We start from the raw sequence: 14,277 nt of genomic DNA, 5'->3' as shown, positions 1-14,277 counted from the left end.
TATACATGGTGTGTGTGTGTGTGTGTGTGTGTGTGTGTGTGTGTGTGTGTTTGTATGTATATGTCATTGGCAGCTGCAGAAACTCAGCTGCATCCTTACAATATTGTTGTGCTTTTCTTTCCAGGCTGGTCACTGGAAGTGGTGGAACTGTGTAAGAAGTATAAGAATGATACAGTGGTTGCTATAGACTTAGCTGGCGATGAGTTGATAAATGCTGAGACCTACCCAGATCATCGGAAGGCTTATGAGGTTTGTTCAGATGATATGAGTAAGGAGCCAAAAGAACAGGGTTGGGGGGAGCTGGGTAGTTCAAAACCCTCAGTGCCTGCCTTACATGCAATCTGAGAAGAACAACATATAAGACTCCCATTCCAGGGTTTTATTATCATGCACTCATGTAAAACTTGCTACATCTTTTTATTAAAACGGGACTGGTCTACAGGTACGAGAACCTAATCCCAACTGCTAGCAAACCTTCAGTCACAGACTGAGACTAGAGATAAGAAATGTTTGGCTAAAGCTTTCCAAACAGAAGATTGGTGTAGTTACTCCTCTCTGTAAATTCACTCAGGTATAAATCAATATGCTTTTGCTGGATTTTTTTAATCAACCATGTGAACAGTTATACATAGGGTTAGAGGGTATACAGGTGCTCCACCAGTTTTAGCCAAGGACTCTTGGGTGCCACCGACTGATGCTAGGCTCTTCTGTGAAAGACTTAAGACTCTTGGGGGTGCGAGAAATACATTTTCCTCCAGACTAAAAGCTTGTCCACGCTTACCTTTTGCCCTAGTCTTTCTAGGCACAGATCCAAGCTTAAAACCTCTTTGTCTGAGCATTTCCCACTGCCCTGCAACCTGCACAGCTTCCTCTGTTTTCCATGTTTTGCCGTTTCCTCCCATTAAGATTTAAAGAGTGGGTTTCTGCAGGGAAAACTCGGAGGGTGTGCGTGTGCTCAGACACGAAGATTTAAAGCACAGACCATGCCTGGAAAGAGTGGAGGAATGGTGCCATAACATGTAAAAGTGGGAAGGAGATAGGGAAGGAAATGTACTTCTGCTAGGCTTATTGAAAAATCTTGGTATCATTGTTACCTTCGGTTACAATAAAGTTATTCCACCAGCATTTGAAGACGTGCCCAAGAACTTTCAAGCAGTCTCCTGTTTTAATCTCCAAGGAGCTTTTTTGCATAGTTTAATTCCACATGTTTATGTTTTAATGGAATGGTTTTATTGTGTATTTTAACAATGCTGTAATTGTGTTTTTTATTGTGTTTTTTATATTTTGTAAACCACTTTGAGCCTATTTTGGCATTAAGTGGTATTTTGCTACACATTTTATCATGATTGTTGTGAAGCAAAAAGTGACAATCTTTAGTTTTACATGTATTTTAATAAAATAACAAATTTTCCTCTTCGGGAGAAATACCAATTTTAAGCAGATTTTTCTATTGTGCATATTCCAGTTTTTAGCAGCTCTGCTTAGACTACAGCCAAAGAAAGATAAGGTAGCAAATGCTACCTTGAGAAATTCTATGGATCTCTAGCATTTGCCAGTCAGTTTTTATTCTCTTCCTTGTGTTTCCTTTTATTCAGGAAGCTGAAAGATATGGCATTCATCGAACTGTTCATGCTGGTGAGGTTGGGCCACCCAAGGTTGTCAAGGAGGTAAGAAGTTGTACTGCAGAACAAACAAACAAAAAAAGGATGTTGTGTCATTGGAAAAGCTGACAATTGACACTGAATATACAGCAAACTGTAGAATGTACAATCTGAACAATGGGGGAGAGGGAGAAAGGAGAGCTCTGCTGTGACTGATAGGTCAAGTTTGTAATCAGAGGGAAAAATTTTACCTAGACTCTCCATTTCCAGCGTCTTGAGGGTGGAAAGTGAATCCTATTTAGTTCTTTCTCCCTTCCATTCAACTTTAAAGGTGCCTGGTTCAAAAATTGCTAGACCGATTTGTGTGCAATTTTGAGCCACCTCTCATATCTGCAATTTTCAGACCACAGGATGCTAAGGGAGACTAAATGATTCCTCTCTTTTTTGTTACACACACCCCAAACTGTAAGAGCTGCCCTTGCAAGAAGACTTCTGCAGCTACCCTTCTGAGATTTGGTGGGATTCGTCTCCTCACAAGGGGCAAACATGCATGTATGTTTCATCTAATTCTTACAAAAAATCAAAACAGTTATAAACTGTTCCTTTTTTTAAAAAAAAGCCACCATTGTGTGGTGTAATTTCACAGGAGTAATCCACTCAGGAGAGGCAAACAGAGCTGCACCCACTTCTGTAAAAAGACAAAAAAAGTTATACCAGGTGTTTAATTTCTGTCTTCCACCCATCTCTCGAATTTGATTGTGATTTGAGTGCAAGCTACATAGCTTAATCTTTCAGGTAAGAAAACTATTGCTATTTGCAAAAGACAGTGCATTGGAGATCATAAAGAGAGGAAGGAATGTGTGAGCCCAATGCTTGTTCATGTAATGACAAACTAAACCATACTCTCCCACTTTTTTTAAATATTACAATCCAAGGATTTTGGGGGGTCTCCAGAAGGCCTGTGCCATACATAGTATGGCTGTGTTTCTAAATAAGCTTTTAGCAGATTGTGATAAGTATACCTTATATAATAGGAGTAATAGCTCAAGACAATTTATAGAGCTGCTCTCACTTTAATGCTGTGGGCTGTATAGTTATCGTGAACTGTGCAATCGAGAGTAACCTAATTAGCAAAAAGTTGATTCTACATTCCCACCACCCCCTGTCTTTCATTATAGGCAGTCAACATCCTAAAGGCAGAGCGAATTGGCCATGGCTACCATGTCTTGGAAGATGAAAGTCTATATAAACGGCTGTTGAAAGAAAATATGCATTTCGAGGTAATGGAATGTCTTTCAAGTCTCCAACTCTGTTACGTGAACCAGATAATAGCTGCAGTTGATATTAACAGAGGAAGCTGCCTTGTATCAAGGCAGACCATTAGTCCATCCAGCTCAGTATATTCTCCCTTCACTGGCAGCCACTGCCCAGCATTTCTGAGTTATGAACATAGGCATTTTAAAGGGGATGTGTACTGATTCTGTTTTGTTTTTTATATAAATATACAGATCTGCCCTTGGTCTAGTCACCTCACTAGTGCATGCCCAACCAGCTTCAATAAGCATCCATTAGTAAGGTAAGGATTTGGGTTGGGGTTTTTTTTTTATTTAATTATTCTGACATTGCTTCTCACTTATTGGATCAAAATCACTACCCAGTTATCAGCTCAAATCCTAATACTGAGGCGAGCCATGAGGTTTAAGCCTCCCAGTTTACTATCTAATAATAATAATAATTTTATTATTTATACACTGCCCATCTGGCTGGGTTTTCCCAGCTGCTCTGGGTGGCTTACAGCATATATAGCAACATAATAAAACATCAAGCATTTAAAACTTCCTGATACAGGGCTACTTTCAGAAGTCTTCTAAAAGTTGTGTAGTTCTTTATCTCCTTGGCATCTGAAGGAAGGCTGTTCCACAGGGAGGGTGCCACTTCTGAGAAAGCCGTCTGCCTGCTAGAGCATTCAGTTAGCACTTTATCTAATTTGTCTTTTCTATAACAAAGAAAAGTAACACAGTATGGCAAGAAAATATACATTGGATCTTATATTATTCTTAAGATCTGAGAAAACTTAATATGATTTGATGTATGATAAAACATTTATTAGTGATTTCTCCCCCTGTGATATTTTCTGCGGATTACTTGAAATGTGTTGTATCATGTCACATTATTGTACAGTGGACGCTCGGGTTGCGAATGTGATCTGTGCGGAAAGCACGTTCACAACCCGCAGCACCGCATCTGTGCATGCGCAGGTCGCGATTTAGCACTTCTGCGCAAGCGCCGAAACCCGGAAGTAACCCGTTCCGGTACTTCTGGGTTCGGTGCGATGCGCAACCTGAAATCGCGCAACCCAATGCGTCTGTAACCCAAGGTATGACTGTACAGTGAAAAATAAATAAAAAGTATATTTGGTGTTTGGACTGTAGTTTAATGGAAATTGTCTAGGAGGTTCAATACAAGTGGGATAGAAAACAGGCTTCACTATATTTTTCCCCATGAGGAAAATGCAAATTATACTCTTAAAAAAAACCTGATGTTCTTTCAATTCTGCTTTTTTCAGGTTTATGAAAGATGAAGCAAATTATTCCTTGAACACGGATGATCCACTCATTTTCAACTCCACAGTTAACACGGATTACAAAATAGCTCGTGATTGCATGGGCTTCACTGAGGAAGAATTCAAGAGGCTGGTAAATTGGTTTCGGTTTTTTGCATTGGTTGTGCTTGATCCTAAACATCTTTGCTTTGAAAGAATAGCTTACTTCCAAGTAAGCTGTGCTTCGATCTGCAGCCAAAGTACCGTATTTTTCGCCCTATAGGATGCACCGTCCCCATAAGGCGCACCTAGCTTTTTTGGGGGGAAATAAAGGGGGGAAAATTATTTTCCCCCCCAGGTGCGGGGCTGGGGCGGGGGAAGCCCGAGCTTCCCCTGACCCCAGCCCCCAAACAGGCAGCTCTCTGCAAGCCGTGGGAGCCCAGCATGCAGCTTCAGCATGCAGGCAACTCTCTGCAAGCAGCGGGAGCGCTCCCGCTGCTTGCGGAGAGGTCCGCGAAGCCTGGACGCGCTGAGCTCAGCGCGTGTGGGCTTCAGCATGCAGGCAACTCTCCGCAAGCAGCGGGAGCGCTCCCGCTGCTTGCGGAGAGGTCCGCGAAGCCTGCATTCGCCCCATAGGACGCACACACATTTCCCCTTCATTTTTGGAGGGGGAAAAGTGTGTCCTATAGGGCGAAAAATACGGTAAATCTTCTCAAAGTTACTTCTCCAAAACAGAAATGGCCTTATAGGAGCTCACCATAACGGGCATAGAGCCACATCTGCAGCCTGTCCATTTCCGTGAATTGTACCCCACACCTGCACCAAATCACAACTCTAGATTGTAGAGGTATGGTGAGATTCTTAACGCCATATAGACAGGCGCAGTAGTCAGTCAGCTCACCACATAATCATAAGACCATTGCAGAAAGGTTACTGCTTTGTAAATGGACATCTTAATTCACAATCTGTATCTGCATATGTTCATAAACTTTGTCATTGTGTAAAGCACTGATGCACTTCAACCCATGCTCTGACTGATAGATTTAGCTCCTTACTTCAGATAATAAAATAACCAGGAAATGGAGTGCTTCTTAGCTCATTAAGGAGTTGTTGAGAAGAGTAATTCTATATAAACTCATTCAAGTGCTTATTACAGGACACAGTGTCCTTTATTGCAGCCATTGTCCTCCTCCCCACTTCATAGCTGGAGTGTTTCCTCACCCATTCTTGAAACAATTTTTAGCTGAATTTCTACTTACCCACCCATTCAGCCCTTCTTCCTTCTTTTCCAGAACTGTCAGTTCTTTGCTTAGTCATTTTTTAAAAAATGGGCACATATCTGCCCATTCACCCCAAGAGCCTTGTTGACTTGGTATGTGGGAGCCTGGATATAATTGTTTATTTTAAATACATTGCCCATAAAAAGGAAAAACCAAGTAGGAAGAAACCATGTGGGTATGCAGAAAATATATTAGGGTTTGACTTATGAAAACAAAGGCACAAGGCATACAAATGGAGACAAGTGCTCAGTTTCACTACAAGCCAGGAAAAACAATCTCCATTTACAATCTCTCTGGAGAAATGTTGACTCATCTTGGCAGGCACATTACATGTCAGGAGGAAAGAGAGTGCTGAGTCACCACACCGTTTAGCCAACAAGCCAGCATATGACATATTATTTATGTAGCAGCACTACCAACATATCTGGCACTTTACAAAAAATGAGGTGATAGGTTCTTGCTTCCAGAGATCAGCAGTTAAACTGCTTCTGGAAGTCAAAACACGGAACCATCTATTGCTTGCATTGCTGCGCTCTCAGAGCAGTATTTTAGTTTTGAACAATAAGCCCACAAGGCTCCAACTTTTGTGCATCACCATGGTTTGCTGCCAGTGGTTCACACCAGCCTGGCAGGTAAGGAGTTTGGGGGGAAGAAGGCCACTAACATAGGGCAGCTCATAGTCTGCTTCTCTCACCTACGGAGACTAACCAGGAGATGTGGCAGGTACCACCCAGCCGTTTAAAGAGGTTGAAATGTGAGCCCTTACCGCTAAGGGTCACCCCATGAGGACAGGTTGGGAGTCCACTTGTTCCTGTCTATGATCCCTGCATAATGCCCCAGACCTGAAGTCATTTTGACACAGACAGTAATATGAGAACAAAAGAGAAGTATAAACCTTTGTACAGTGGTACCTCGGGTTACATATGCTTCAGGTTACATACTCTTCAGGTTACAGACTCCGCTAACCCAGAAATATTTCCTTGGGTTAAGAACTTTGCTTCAGGATGAGAACAGAAATCGTGCTCCAGCGGCAGCAGGAGGCCCCATTAGCTAAAGTGGTGCTTCAGGTTAAGAACAGTTTCAGGTTAAGTACGGACCTCCGGAACGAATTAAGTACGTAACCAGAGGTACCACTGTAGCTGTAATGAGGAAGGTATTAAAAACTCAGAACCCTAACACTGGCAACTTGGACATGTCCCATAGCATAGGAATGACCAGCAAAGGCATAAAATTGGTCAGGCAAGGAAAACATTTGTTTGACTTTTAATGGGTCCTTAATTTATAAGCCAATGCATATCCCCCATCCCATCAGAGAGCAGGGCTGTACTGCTTTGTCGCACAGCTTTCCCCTGCTGCAGCCCCGACATCTGTATATTAGGCATGGACAACTGAAAGGAGAGAACCATGTGCATTTCTGCACACTTAGGTTTCCCTGGGAGCTGGTGGCAGTGATGGTGGGCCGCTGGAATGAGAAGTGGGCCAAGTGATTGAAACTTTGATTTTCCCAGCAGGAACCTCTCTGATTTCTAATACTCCATTCCTTGAGTGTGATCGTGATTACAGAAGCTTTGTAGTAGTGGTAGAAAAATCTGGTAATACTAATTTGCATGCTGGAGGTCCCAGCTTTAATCCCTGGAATCTCTACTTAAAAGTTCTGTGGTAGGAGCAGCGCTGGGGAAATGCTACCTTTGATTCCATAGAGCCCTCACTAGTCCTGATAGATAGATGGATCATTGCTCTCACTTGGCATAACACAGTGTTGCATCAACTGATTACTAGATCTCTGGAATATGACTGTGTGTGCTTCTTAAAGTGCTCCACTTTGCATGTCTAATCAGGAGTAGCGGGACTTAATCCCAGCTAAGTGATCAAAGCCTAAAGACTGTTTTTAAAAGGCTGTCATTTTCCCACTTAACGAAAAGCTGAAAATGTAGGGTTGGAAACTGCATCCATTACTTTCACTTAGACTTGGCTAGTAATGCATACTAAGACACAAGCAGAATATTCTACTTGCTGAGCTTCACTTCTGTGTTTGTTCCAATTTTCGCAGAACATAAATGCTGCCAAGTCTAGCTTCTTGCCAGAGAAAGAAAAAAAGGAGCTTCTCTACAAGCTGTATGAAGCCTATGGGATGGTACAAAGCACAGAGTTCTGATCCATATGATGCCATCTACTCGTGACCTCTTTTCCTGACAACTTCATGGTAGTCAGAGACCTCCATTTTGTTTCTTTGAAGACAACGCACAAACTTAGTACTGTGTTACTATCTTGTTTACTATTACCATCCACAGAGTGGGGCATACAGTATATATAAAGAACAGTATTCCTACAATGTTTGTGTTATATTTGCCTAGAGCACCCAGATCCCATAAATAAGATGGGTGCTATGAGTTTACATGTTTGGTTTTTTTTAGGCTAAAGACAATAATCTTTTCAGAGACTGGAAAGTTTGGAGGAGGGGTTGCTTCTTGTAATGGCTGAATTTACCTCTGTTTGCCAAAGTAGAAGCAGGTTTTAGAGACTGGATTATTTCAAGAACCTAGTTGACCAGAAGCGACAGAGAGACAAAAGAATGTGTATATACAGCGGGGAAGCAAAGCATCTCTCAAACCATTTCCCTCTCTCTCTTGAAAGCTATAACTTATCTCTGGCCTTACTGAGATTTCTCTGTAATTTGTCTTCTGTATGCCCATACACTTGAAACAGAGAGAATCACAACTGAGTTTTTTCAGATGTTTAACATCTTTTAGTGGGGAATCTCTGATAGAAATGAGTATTTCACTTTATCCCTGGTTGTCTGATTGTTTGACACAGTCATAGGCTGGGTTTATTCCTTCCTTGATTCTGCTTGGCCTTAATACCAACTAAAACTTATTTAAATGTCATCAAATTCTTTGGAGCTAATACTTAAAGAATAGTGGTTCTGATCCAAGGATTGTTGAGTGCACCTGGAAGATAACAGTTCCTACCTGTATTTCAAGAATGCTGGGAGCGTGCATCACTATCCAGAAGAGAGTGTCAATGGTGATCACCTTGAATGACTCTTCTGAGTCACATGCATCTGATCTGTTCATATAGGTCCCAATATAGCAAGGGATCGCTGCCGAATTGGGGCAAATTACTGTAGTCCAGATTCAGCATCTTGCCTTTCCCCAAATCAGATTTGTCCAAGATGTCTTAAGCTGTGTATGTTCAAAGAACAACACAGCACTTTAAAATTGATTGATTTGCAAAAGAAGCAAGCTCCTTTATTCCAGTACACTTGCTTTGTCTGCTGCCTACGCTATTGGAACTGCTGCCCTTTTTAACTAGCATTTTTGACTAAGCTCTGTTTTATATAGCATAATGTTTTTTTCTTGTCTGTTACCAACAGTATGGTAAATTTAGCTAATGGTGCTAAGTTATCTGGTAGGTTTTCAACTGCCTGGTACACAAACCAGTTAGGCCGAATTTCTGGAATTGAACTTCATGGTCTTTTGATGCACACTCCCCCCCCCCCCCCGATCCATGGAACTGATTTGACTTATGCAAATACTTTGGTTTAACCAAGTTATGGTCAGTCTGTAAGTAAATACCTTAAAAACCACATGTCAGTGGTCTTTTGCAGAAATATAAAATATAGTATCCAAATCAAAGTAATACTTCATCACTATGCCAGGAGGCCTCATCTCGCATACATTTGTGGGATTTCTTCTAGTGATTATAATATTCTATTTTGCATCTTTTAGAAATACGTACTCATTTGTTGGAGAATCTTTTAAAAATATCCACAAAGTCTCCATGTATCTGAGCAGATCCTTTTGTCCTTGTATTTCATTATAAGGAACCTGGAAGTCCTGTACTTGCAAGGATAAGACGAATGTACTACAGAATTTGTCTCCTAGACTCACGGAAATCTTCCACTCTGGAACTTGAAACTCCCAAATACATGTGCTTTGATCTGAACTTCAATTCTTTCCGTGAACAGAACAGAGTTGATAGAACAGGGATTTCTTGATTCTCCCTTCCCTTTGCATATCTGCTTCTAGGGACTGGGGAGCCTTGGATGTGTTGTGAGATACGTTGTGGGGCTGCAGATGGAGGAAGGAGTTGGCAATATTTGCTCCCCTCTTACATGAACAGAGCAGCATTTAAAGTGGATCTTTTAAATTATGTAATTTTATCAGATTTCTAGAAAAGTGAACAGCATTTGTGCACCTCTAAAGATGCCTCAAGGTGCTTTCAGTAGTAGAGCATGAATAGTTTGTGCAGTGGCTCAGCATATGTTAAAATACCCAGGTTTTATTTATTTTACCTTTGTGCTTCATTCATAAGGAATAGTTGTTGAGGGCACAAACAGATAATCTAGCAAAAGTGCATCTGCTGCAACCACATGTTTAGCTCCCCTTCCATAATGTTTAATAGAACTTACTGATTTGATCACAACACACCGTTTCTGCCCACTTCCAAGTGGCAGCCAACAACATGAAGTGGCGTTGTGACATCAGAATGCAGTTGAGTTCTTCTAGATGTCATGGACAGGAGGGTGGTGCCTAAAACCTCAGTTACCATTTTCAGTAACAGCTGTGCACTTGATATAAATCTGGCTTGGTCCAGAGACACATGTCTTCAGCCACACAAAAGTGAATTCACACAATTGTGTGTTTTTTCTATCGACAGAGCAGGATTTCTTATCTTAGTTTAACATTTCTGGACTGACGTACTTGTGAACATGGCTGGCGCACAATCTGAATGTGTATTAAACTGTTCACAACAAATGGAGGCTTATTGTAGGCTTCTACCCTGAGCTGAAAATGAGACTGAGGCCCTTTATAAAACGAACATATCTTTATGCTTTTTTAAAAAATGAAAAGCATCTATATCAAGGAGCTGGACTTGCTTTAAACACTGTTTTTTTGTGAAAGGAAAGCTCTTCACAGAGCCCTTTGTCTGTTCGAGCTTATCACCAAGTAGCTCTTGACATTGCTGGGACTAGTGGTCCCTTTTTTGTCTTAAGTGTGGCCATGAAGTGTTAGTTTTGTAGGACATAGGAATGACACACATCTTTGCTTTCATCACAATGCAAGCAGGGCTTATTGCTATCAGAGATAACAAGTGGTACATGCGAACCTAAGTCTGCATGACCCAGAGCCTGTCTATCACTGTATTTCTGATGCTGTACTACTAATTATTCTATATAATAGTGATATAGGCTTAGGTTTACAATGTTTTTAAAAGTTCATAAACGCAGCTGAGGAAATCATACAATGCCATATTTCGGTGGTTATATAGGCTGGTATTACAAAGCTTCAGACACCAAAAATATGCCTCTGATGAATGGCTTTGATGTCACTGGGTCGCATGTGAAAGAGAGACTGAGCCTTGCATAGTGCTTGTCTCCAAAAATAAGTTCTGAATGTAAACTATAATGTCTTATGTATAACCAAGAATATATATATAGGAATTATTTTGTTATTTTTATAATGTCAATGAAAAGTTATCCTTATAAATTTTTCTTATGTTGTTCACATCCTGAAGAACAAAGGAGAATTTTTATTTTGGTTTAATGAAATAAATTCCATTTTAACTATATGCATATGTCACTGTTGTTGTTGATTTCAAGCCCAAGTCTGCAAGATGTGATTCAATTAAAAAACAAAACTAGAAATGTTGTGATTTTATCTCAAAGGCAGGTACTGTCACTTGGTGGAACAAGGGGATGGAGGGATGTCCAGTTGGATTCCACCTGGACTGCAGTAGCTATGAAACCTGTTAAGGCAGTTGGATGGGCAAAATTAACTGTAATGAAGGAACTGTGGGCTAGACATCCACTTAAGAGTGCCAATGCGTGGCTACATAACACAGAAGAAACAAGAACTTGTGCTACTCTTCTTCATGCTTCTCAAGGCCAAATTACATGTGACACCCAATTGCATGCCTCTTCCCCAGCAGCTGGCTGTTGCAGCTGCTTCTTTTTAAAAAATAGAAATTAAAAGCTGTGAGTTTGAGTACAGGAAAGCAACTGGGGGAGGGAAGAAAGAAAAGGGTTAAACAGCGCTGCACACATTGTTTCCATGTCATTATTCCACAACTACAGACTCTCGGGGATTCTTTTTACTTAGAAAGAAGCCATAGGTGGATAGCCCTGGCATTTCCAGTGAAAAAGGGGGTAATGAGGAAGATCCTTCATTGCCTGAGGTCCTAATGAGAGCTGCCATTTCTCTCCCCACACCCCAAAAGAATGATCCTGGGAAGATGCTATATCATGATGTATCATTTCCCTGGGGCATAAACCCCCAACAGAAAGGCCAGACTGCTAAGCCACTGCTTGAAGCAACGGTGCAACTTTGCTTTTTGTTTCTTAAAAATAAATAAATGGGCCACCTCATCTTTAAAGTAAGCTCAGTCCTGCCTTAAGTTTTGTTTAGTTTTTTTGCCTGCCCCACTCCCCAATCACTTATACCATCTAACTTTCACCAGGGAACGAAGGGTCCTATGAAAGATGAGTGGGATATTTGGTCCAGCTGTCGTATAAGGCAACTTCCTTTGTTCTTATCTAGATTGGCCTGAAATAATCCAATCAGTTTTGGAATTTGCTTTGAATCTTTTGTCCAAAAAGGACATCAGTCAAAGGGAAACATCTTACAAGGGGGACCAAGTGGTTGTCAATAGATAGAGCAGATAAAACTTAGAAGAGTTTGAATGGTCACTGCATCACCAAATATTCCAGCAGGTAACATGGTGCTTTGGGAGGCCAATGTAAACCAACAGACAAGTTACAGGACTGCCTTGGAAGGTGGTGGATTCTCCACTGGAGGCTTTTAAGCAGAGGTTGGGTGGTCATCCTTCATGTATGCTTTAGTCGAGATTCCTGCATTGCAGGGAATTGGACTAGATAACCCTCGAGGACCCTTCCCGCTCTACAGTTGTATGATTCTATGAAGTCTGAAACTGAATATTCGCATCTTTATATACAGCTACATATGCAAGATCCATCAACTTTTGGTTGACAACTTATATAGTAAGGAACTAGGAAATACTATATAACCCGGATATAATAAATGGCTGCATGTCATTCAGTGCCTTTGGAAAACAGGATGTTACATGACTTAAAAGAGCATGATATTTCAGTACCATTGGCAAATGTTCTTCATATGTTAACTCCTCACTGAAACTTCATGCTGAAGTAGCTTGGAACCAGCTCACAGGGGATTTGGCTAAATATAATACTTAACCCAGGCATACTTAACAGGCTAGAAGCACTATGTTTAGCATGTCTCCTGTGATATCACAGTTACTAGTGAATGACCTACTGTCCCTCTTTTCCCTCAATGTGGGTTTGCATAGGAGACTGAAACAGGAAAACTCATTTTGCTGAACAGGGTAATTGCTGTTGGTTATGTCCCAGAAAGCTCTTCCTTATTGACACCACCCTCTAAATCTTCACCCCAATTAAAGGGCAAGGAGAAAGGGCAGAGGCTGGTTTCTTATTGAAAGAGGTAACACAAAGCCTCTTGGCTTTCTGGAAGGAGGAGTAGTGACTGGCATGTTACTGAGAGAGATTGGATTGAGTAGGCAGTTGTATTAGATGATCTAATAGTCCCACTCCAACTCTTGAGTCAGATTTAACCATGGAAGAATTGAGGTAGATCAGGTATAGGCAAACACGGCCCTCCAAATGCTTTGGGACTACAACTCCCATGATCCCTAGCTAACAGGACCAGTGGTCAGGGATGATGGGAACTGTAGTCCCAAAACATCTGGAGGGCCGAGTTTGCCTACACCTGAGGTAGATAGCCTGATCTGACTTCTTCAGGAAGTAGGTCTGAAGAGCTGACACAAATAGTGTTAGCAATAGATGAAGTTAAATGAATTACTGGTCAGTTAAAAATTAACACATCGCTGGTATCCACCCAAGTGTTTTAAAAGCATATGTGGATTGCTAATCTAACAGAAATGTGTCATTTGGCCTAATGTACTAGAGGACTGGACAGCTGCCAATGTAACACCAATTTTACAGTGGATCTGGAGGGTGGTGTGTGTGTGTGTGTGTGTGTGTGTGTGTGTGTGTAAAACATTACATACCCAGTAGCCTAATGTCTAAATTACTGGAAGATATGAAAGACAAAAATTATCAAGCATTTAGGAGAACGTGCCTTGCTGAAGAAGAATCAGCAAGGCTTCCGCAATGGTAAGTCCAGCCAGTCTCAGTAAACCTTTAGAATTATTTTGAGTGAGTTCATATGGATAGGAGTGAGCCAGTAGACTGTGTGTATTTGACACTGTGTACAGTTTGGGTCTTATCTCAAAATAATGTAGAAATAATTTCTTAAATTCATAACTGTAAACATCTCCTTTTATCCCATCCCATCCCTTAACAACAGCCATATTTGTCAGATTTTCTGTGTTTTCTTTTTTGTGAGAATGAATGTTGTCCTGTTGACCCCCCCTTTTCCATTTTTTCTCTTCTGCTCCCTTTCCTCCTTTTATCTTCACCCCAACCCTGTTCCTGTGTTACATATGGCAATGGTGTTTTCTTTGAGAACTGTAAATTTGAAAACTTAATATATATTTTTAGAAAGAAAGAATGTAGAACTGGAACAGAGCAGCCAAAATGATCAGCAACTCTCTTATGAGGAAATATTACAATGTCCAGAGCTGCTTAGTTTAGAAGTGTATGGACAGACATGACAGACAGTTGTATAAAATTAATGCATAGTATGGAAAAAATATAGAAATTTTTTGTATGCTCTCCCTGATAATAACCAGAATCCAGGATTATCCAGTGAAGCTGAATGGGGATAGATTCAGGACACACAAAGGGAAGAACTTCCTACAGCTCAGAGTTAATCTGTGGTATTCACTTCTATATGGA

The 14,277-nt window shown here is 41.0% G+C and overlaps 1 protein-coding gene across 2 annotated transcripts in view; it reads left to right on the top strand.

The window, feature by feature from the left end:
- The window catches only part of ADA (adenosine deaminase), a 30,863-nt gene extending 19,869 nt beyond the window's left edge, over window positions 1-10,994 (top strand). For both annotated transcript variants that reach the window (XM_081011492.1, XM_081011493.1), the window contains 6 exons: window positions 125-249; window positions 1,596-1,667; window positions 2,780-2,881; window positions 3,110-3,177; window positions 4,168-4,297; window positions 7,474-10,994. In XM_081011492.1, coding sequence (XP_080867618.1) covers window positions 125-249; window positions 1,596-1,667; window positions 2,780-2,881; window positions 3,110-3,177; window positions 4,168-4,297; window positions 7,474-7,578 — 602 coding nt within the window. In that variant the 3' untranslated portion in view covers window positions 7,579-10,994. The remainder of the gene's footprint in view (window positions 1-124; window positions 250-1,595; window positions 1,668-2,779; window positions 2,882-3,109; window positions 3,178-4,167; window positions 4,298-7,473) is intronic.
- The last annotated feature ends 3,283 nt before the right edge of the window (window positions 10,995-14,277 follow it).

The sequence above is a fragment of the Podarcis pityusensis genome (genome assembly GCF_964106645.2).
Source record: "Podarcis pityusensis genome assembly, chromosome: 6".
NCBI lineage: Eukaryota > Metazoa > Chordata > Lepidosauria > Squamata > Lacertidae > Podarcis > Podarcis pityusensis.
The sequence above is the reverse complement of the archived record's forward strand: the minus strand, read 5'-3'. Positions and strand labels throughout refer to the sequence as shown.